Below are 8,056 nucleotides of genomic sequence, written 5' to 3' on the forward strand. Positions count from 1 at the left end.
GGCTATAGGCAAATGAAAAAATGTAAACGTTATTGCCGCTATGTGTGTCCTAGATAATCTGTATATGTAACATAGGTCAAAAACTGCCCCAGACTTTAGCATTTTACTAAGGAAAGTGTATACACTGGCAGCCACTGGTACAGCGTAGGCTGTGAGCATATATTACACCCTTTAATTATACCCGTGCAGGTGGCTTTAGGCAAAAGCTGAAAAGTAAACCCCAAAGTAGTGATGACATGAGTCTGGATCAGAAAGTCTCAGGCAGAAAAGACCTGCACACATCTCACAGAACTGCCTTTACCAGGCTTAGCTCGTCCACAACATCTCCCGATAAAATCATGGAAGGAAATGCCTTCTTCAAGTTGAGGCTACAGCTATCAGGATTAACTCACCTATGCCATCAGAAACAAGGATTCAATAGCTAGTACAGGCACAAATGAATAAGGAACTGACTGGGGAGAGTTAGTTTACTCAACATAACTATTGTTCCTTTTTCCTCCAGCTCACAAGCGGACCAGACCCGGATTGTATATCATTTGGGGCAAAGCAAATCAATCCCATGGGATTGGTTCAGCCAGGAAATGCCATCCTTTATGATTTTTACAACCCTGGTAAGGGCACAGGAAAATGATATGTAGCCGATTGAAAAATAGACACTCAAGAACAGCTCTAGTCTACAGAATGATGGTTTGGATGTAGTGTGTGAAATGACATTATTTTGTTGAGTGTTAAAATAACCTGCCTCTAATACTGTCTTCTACTACCATGGCTTAAGACCATCTAAATAGAGATCCTCTCAGGAAAGGTCTGTTACTGCAAATGGACTGAAAACAAAAACTTTAACACTTGTGGATTTTTAAATCAGGTTTTCCGAGTTCCTGTTTCTCATGGCGCTTTTAAGCATGTTCCACTCACATTGTCTTTTTGGTCAGGCTGTCTTTCTAGGCATCTAAGACAGAAAACCTTAGAGGTTTGGGTTATGTACTGTGCTTGCTGGAGGAACCAGTCTCTCCTCCATTCAAAGGAAGTTAAATGAAAATCATCCCCATTTGCCAGAGTTATATAAGCAGTATTTGAAAATTAGGTCAAGTCTCTACTTTTCCTGAAGCTGAGAGATCCAAGACAGTTTAAACTAGGTTTGTTTAAACCACTAACTATTGGTGATCCTATCTCTCTCTTCTGAAATAGCACAGTTCTCACTTGCAGCTCTATGGTCTAAAGATGCTTTTAAGATGAATGCTTTTCAGAGGAAACAACAACAAAAAACCCTCACCCAAAAAACCAAAACCAAAACAAGGGGAGAGTACAACTTTAAAAGAAAATTTCCAGACAAAAAAACCCAAAACCCAAACTGAGCAAAACAAAGAAACAGGAAGGGGGGTGGGGGGTGGTGAGAACCAAAAAACAAAACAAAAAAACAACCAAACCCCAAATAAACCAAAAGCAACAACACAGGTTGTTGCCCAGCTGAAAGGCAAGGTGATGCCCATACTCTAAGTGCCTAGGCTATAGGTCTTTGTGGACTGCTGATGCGCCCCTTAGTGCTCTGATTTCCCTGGACCAGGCAAAAGTTAAGCTGCAAATGTTGTTTCCACTGCATAGGCTTTTCCACCTGAGTTTTCTGAGACAAGCCATTTTATTTCTTCTTCACAGACAGAAAGTGCAGCGTGTCCTACAGTGCTCCCATGCATAGCGCCATGCTTTCAAAGTTGTGCCACGCCAGTGTTTGCCAGTGTGCAGAAGGTAAGAAATGATTAAATAGACTGGTCTAAAAGAAGACAGTTACTTCTACAAACAATTAACATAAGAACTGTGAAGCCCAGGAAGGACCATTACAATTATCCTAATGCATAATACAGGACACAAAGCATCCTCTAGTATGTTCAGTACTGAACTGAAAAAAAATTTAAGATATCCAGGATTTATTTTATAGTTGAGTGCAATGTATATATACATGTGCATACATACATAAAAGACCTCCACCATACCCCTAAGAAAGTTGTTCTGCTGTTTTATTCTATTCTCTGTAAATATTTCCTAATTTCCTAAATATCCATTCATTCAGAGACAGATATATCATTTATTTTCCTCACTCTAGGTCCCTGCCCAAAACAAAGATCAACTTTCAGTAAAGCCGTAACACAAACCACACGCCTCAGTTTTGTCTGCTACTACCCTGTTTCAGATTATGGTAAGGCATGAAAGACAACTGTTGATTTTGTTTAAACATAGTTCTTTTTAACAAGGATACATTTGTAGATTTATACGGCCAGACCTCTCCTGAAATGGGTAGGGTTTCTCTATCTGGCCTGGAGGCTGAGATGAAACAAAGCCGTGTGCTATCGCAGTCATCAAAGGGAAAAATAAAGGCCTCAGAAAGATGCTGGGGGATGCTGGGGGAAGGAAGCGCAGACAACATAATGTCACATGGTTTAGACCAGGGGTGTGAGTGCCACCATCCCCACCATCCCTAATGTTACAGGACGGAGATAAAGATCAGGCTCTGCATGCTACGCCATCGCTCAGCAGCTCCTTCTGCAGAGCCAGGCAACAATTTTCCCCTTTGTTAATTTGCCTTCCTGGCCTCCTCTTTGAATGGGAAGTTGGAAGAGCTACTGAAGGAAAACTGATTCAGCAGCTTTGCTAGGTGAGATGCTAACAGAAGGACAGGGAAAAAAATGAAAACCTAATCATATAGGATCTTCTTTTAAGAAAAATACAAACAGGAATAAAAATCTAGAGGTCGTTGATCAATACCCGAGTTTCTAAAAGCATATCAGGAATACAGGATTACTACCCTGTTATCTTTCATACCCTCGTAATTTATGAATAGATGGTACACCAGCATCTGCATAAACATCTGGTAAAAGCATACCTATTTTTCAGGTTTGGGATGAAATCTTTTATTTCCATCTGACTTCACACAGTTGTTGTCTGTTGCAGTGTACGAGGTGGAGGTCCTCAATAGTACACAGAAGAATGTTTTTGATTACTATGAGGCTAAAATCCACAGAATCCTTAAAGCCAGTAAGTATCCAAATGTTTGGCTCCTTTCATGGACCTGTAGGAAAACTGGGTTGATTGAACGTTAGCCGGTATGAACATGCAGATGCCTTCTCTTGCTGTAGAAAGTAGGGTCAGAGATACTTCTATACTAGGCTTGCAAGAAGCCTGATTTCTTGCAAGGCTCATTTTGTGCAGCTACCTCACTGTTCAGTTCAGCTCAGGGGTAGTTGTTGGCTTTGGTTCACATTCAGAGCACAGGAGCATCAATCCTTTCAGACTAAACTAAACCAGAAGACTTATTCCAGCTGCATTTGGTCTATGGCTCTGAACTGGAGCTAGTCTAAGGTAAACCCTCCAAAAACATGCATAGAGTGAATATTAGATTTTCTGTATCATATAGTTCACATAAAGTCTATAAAAGACTACTGTTATTGATCCACAATTTTTTTCTACTGTACACATATGCACTGACCTCTGTTTTGATACTAGATGAAGCTCTGAAGTGCTTGTTACTCTAGTAAATTATCAAGCACTTGCAATCCTTATGGAACAGGCTAAAAGTTGTCCACGATGACTTGTCTGAAGTCAGGTGAACACAGGAAAACCTCAAGAACTTCAGTTTAGTAATGGTGATAGAAAGGCTTCTTTGTTGCTATTTCTTTAGGTGCAGTGTAAAGATTTGCACTGCTCTCAGACCTTTTTCAGGCCTGCCATCCCAGCTGTCCCCAGGTGAACTTTATCAGCAGCATCAGTGAAAACTGACACTCTTCAAAGTAATTTCTGGAGAGGATGTCAGGTGAGTTCTCAGTCTTCAGCCGCTGTGGTATCATGCGGTTGACAGTTTTGAGTTTGGCAGCCAGAGATTGCCTTTAAAAAGCAACTTCAAAGATTTTGAAATCTTCCCTGTCTGAAACAGAAGAATTAACTCCCTCAGACTTTGCCCAGGGGACTGGCAATGTCACACAGTACTTTATGGCACACAACTTGTGATCTGTGCCCAATGTTCAGTTCCTGTTGGAAAATCATGTCCACACTTCGTGAGTCCAGAGACAGCATCTGTCACACCCAGGGCTTTCTGTATGCAGGGTTAATGATACCTAGTGATTACAGTACCATGCTACCTAGTGATTACAGTACCATGATTGAAAGTTTCATTAATCCCCCCAGAAAACCTACAGGATTTAGATCTAGGCCCCTGTGCATTTGTACTCACAACTAGAAAAATTTTGTTTCTTGGCAGCTGAGAGAAACATCCTTTCAACATAAAGTTGAAAGGAAGAGATGACTTCTCCCACTGCTACCTCCTTCTTTTTGATCCCTTTAAAATCCCCTTTGGTTTGTGCTATATGATGGTAGGCTTTCAGCAGGCTTGGGAAAGGCTGGGAAGAGGCATGAAGCCATGATGATGAAGAAAAAGCAAGACAGTGCATCCATATCAGCTCATGACTGAACTAAAGTTATCTTTTGTACTTTTTGTGGGTGTTTTGAGTGAAGTTGGTCTCTGTTGCTGTCACCAAGGGTAGGTGAGAATTAGCAGGATAAATTCTCGTTCTCTGGACCCGTGGCATCATTTCAGTATCAATCCTTCAGAAGACAGATGGAAACACTTATTTGTGCTTGGAAGTCAGCAAAAGAGAATATCGCAGATGTTCACTCCTCAGATTACTTTGATTATTAATAGAATTAGTGCATGTGTTTTGTATGGCTAACATATATGCTGTCTTACGATTCCTTTAGGGGAATAGTATGGCCTGTGAAAACCAGCACAGAATCCTTCCCCTCCTCCCCCCCCCCCCCCCCCCCCCAGGTTTTTTTTTATTTCCTGTTATATATTCTAAAATCTGAAGTAATTGTTTCCCTTAAATTCTGCTTGGACGCTTTGGAACATTATTTTTTTTTTTAATTGGAGCTTTAGAATTGGAAATTACATAATAACCTGTTAAGGTAATAACTCAAATGCTCATGATCCTCACAGTCTGAACTGTATTAGGCCATTTGTGAAGCATATGAACCAAGAAACACCATGGTAATTTAAGCACAACAAACCCGAGCCATAACATCATCGTTTTGTCAAGTAGTTCTGACTCTTCTTTACATTCCTTGAACAAAATGAAAATGCAGTACACCATATAGCATAGGAACAATAGAAAAGTCTTGGGTTATATGAGAAAACCTTCAGTATTGTATTATTCTTTGGAAAAATGCACATGTAAAACAGCATACAATACTGAAGACTGACTTTTCCCTGGTCTGTAAGTACCGTATGTAAAATTAAAGCAAGTTTTAAGGAATAGCATAAGGTTCTTAGTGCTAGGTTTCACAGATTAGCACTCTACATCAAATTCTCTTGAATTTTATTACTGTTAAAATATTCTACTTCAGGTTTTTATTCTACTCCTAGGGTTTAATTTTAAAAACTAGACTTTCCACACTTGTAATATAATACTTTAGAGAGCAGAAGCTGCACAAACTTCTAACTGTGGAAGCTGTAGGAAGACTGTGGTATCTTACTTGTAATTTAGGCTGGTTTAACGTTGAATTTGTCACCACAGTTGTGCATGACAATTCACATTATAGTTAGAGAGTAAGCAATTAGAACATTGCTGTTATTTGATTATTTTTTTTTCCAAATGGACTTTGAAAACCATTGTTCTAGCCAAACAACACAGTATCCTCATGATACGTGGCTAGTCTGATGAATAAGCATCTCTCCAGCTCTCATGTCATTGCAGTACCTGAGTAGCTTTCTCTTCTGCCTTGGATATCCAGTTCTGTAATGGAAGTGCAGCTCTTGAATGGAAAATCTTCTGGGCCAGAATCCAGACCAGAATCTTGCTAAGTTATTTTAATGTGGAGATCACCAAGTGCATGTCCTACATATCAGCTTCAGAGGAATAGCATAAAGGCTGTATCGGTGAAGTTCAGGTCAGGTGTGCTAAGGAGAGTGAGTTTTTAATACTACCTGTTGCATTGTTGAGCCTCCAGATGCTTGAATTTAGTTTGCTAGCTCTTAAGACCACTATGAGCTTGAGCAATCTGAAATATATGATAGCATGTTTTCTTTTTCCTTCGGTTTTTCCTCCAATCTTTGAGATTTAAACAAACTCCATAAGGCCTGACTGAAAGTTCTCTATAGCAAAACAGCTCCTTTAATAACTACTGAGGAGGCCAAGACAACCAGCTGAGACAGAAATGGCTTACTCTTTGTCAGGTAATGTTAAAGATATCCTACCGTAGCATGGTCATTTATTCCCATGTCAAGCCAGAACCCCCAAGTGAAGTATTACCTTGCCTTAGCAGTGGCATAAACGATCACAAAGGGCTGATGTGTCCTGTGGGCTACGGTTCTATTCTTTATTAGAAAAATTTGTGGGTTTTTTTCTTCTCCTGTCACAGCTACTGATGAAAGCATCCAAATAGGTTCCCACCGACAGTTCCTAACACGCTCCACGTGCAAGTTAAACATGGTCACTGGCAAACGGTACCTCCTCATGGGGAAAGATGGGGAAACTGTTGATTCCAACAACAAGTAAGTGCAATGGTTCCTGAGCAGCAGTGGCTGCTATCATGGAGCGTGAACCTCCAGAAAGCAAAGGGAGGAACAGATTTCTTAGGGATTGATTCTGCTGGCTTTTCTAATGTGCAAAGAGTACCACTCTTTGGTGGCAAAAGAGTAGCTGTGGGGAACATCTGAGCCACCCAAATCTATTGGCTCATGCATCTGTGCAGAGCCTGGTTCCCACACTTTTCAGAATCAAAATCTGGCCCTGACTCCACTGGGTTAAAAATGCACAGCTAGAAAAAGAGAAAGGCAAATGCTACACAATTCCATCTACTGCAGATGCCTTACACAACTCCTGTGTTTGCAAAAGAAATCGGTGGGACCATGGCTAAGAGCAGCTCTCAAGTTTTCTGTTATATCATGCATGCAAATAGCATATTCTTCTCATTTCTCACTGGCACACTAATGAAAAAACGGGAATTTATCTGAAGAGGAATTTAGTCTGACACCATCAAATATTCAGTGAGGAAGGCATCTTATATGATTCATTTCCCTGCACCGAACTGGAGAAAGTTAGTGCCTCTGAGAGCTTCTAGGAGGGAGACGTTTTCAATCAAATTGTGAGCGCCACTTCCTAAAACCTTGAAAAGTTCCCTCTCCCCATCTCTACATGACACCAAAGTGAGTGCTTAAGCCAGGGACCTGCTTCAACAAAGACATGCTAAAGACTGAAGGCTCCCAGCAGAGGTGTAACCTCTGAAGTCCTCTCCAGTCCAGTCATAAAATGCCAGAAGCTACACAGCTTCTGATCACAGAAAATTAGGAAACATTCTGGAGTAGTCTGCTGAAGCTAAACTCCCCTTCGCTGTGTCCCATTGGCATGCACTGGGGCATTTTGTACCACCCCAGAAAACTCTAAACTTAGTCCAAGCTTACCTGGTGTCACTCAAAATACACGTACAGCCAGATTTGTCCCAGATTAGCACTGATACTTCCCAAACTTTATCGAGTTATAAGCTCAGTTAACCTACTGATGAAACTAGGTTTCAGGCAAGCTTCTTGGCTAGTATAACTCTGCCTGATCTCAGAGGTGCCTCGGTGGAGGGATGTCACGGGGATTACCTTTCCCATTGCTCCATGTCAGCAGTAACAACTCACCTCCTTTGCCTGTCCCACTTGCACCCAGGATGCAGTACTTCCTTGATGCACAAGCCTGGGTAGAGAAAATTCCGAGTGCCAGCGAGTGCCGCACCACTCTGCGCCGGGAAGCCTGTGCTCACCTGCAGGACTTCATGAACATGCCTGATGGCCTCTGCCTCTTCTGAACGATCGCTCTGATCCCACAGCGTAGCTGTATGACTGTGACTCAGCTTCTTCCCGAATTTTTTCTTGCAAAACCTGTGCATCAGAATGGCACCTGAAACATTGCAGAGTTGCTTCTGTTGCTATCTGTTTCACTGATTGGAGTATCTTCTTGTAGATGTATGTGTGGGGGTAATACAATAAAAATGGCAGTTACTCTACTAGTTATTGCGTTTATTGTCCCTG

The 8,056-nt window shown here is 41.3% G+C and overlaps 1 protein-coding gene across 1 annotated transcript in view; it reads left to right on the top strand.

Moving 5' to 3' along the window:
* LOC102048743 (complement C4) overlaps positions 1 to 8,034 on the top strand; it is a 46,520-nt gene extending 38,486 nt beyond the window's left edge. The window contains exons 36-41 of the mRNA XM_005446497.3: positions 503 to 611; positions 1,654 to 1,743; positions 2,099 to 2,191; positions 2,944 to 3,027; positions 6,403 to 6,535; positions 7,695 to 8,034. Coding sequence (XP_005446554.1) covers positions 503 to 611; positions 1,654 to 1,743; positions 2,099 to 2,191; positions 2,944 to 3,027; positions 6,403 to 6,535; positions 7,695 to 7,833 — 648 coding nt within the window. The 3' untranslated portion in view covers positions 7,834 to 8,034. The remainder of the gene's footprint in view (positions 1 to 502; positions 612 to 1,653; positions 1,744 to 2,098; positions 2,192 to 2,943; positions 3,028 to 6,402; positions 6,536 to 7,694) is intronic.
* The last annotated feature ends 22 nt before the right edge of the window (positions 8,035 to 8,056 follow it).

This window comes from Falco cherrug, chromosome 2 (assembly GCF_023634085.1).
Source record: "Falco cherrug isolate bFalChe1 chromosome 2, bFalChe1.pri, whole genome shotgun sequence".
Taxonomy (NCBI): Eukaryota; Metazoa; Chordata; class Aves; order Falconiformes; family Falconidae; genus Falco; species Falco cherrug.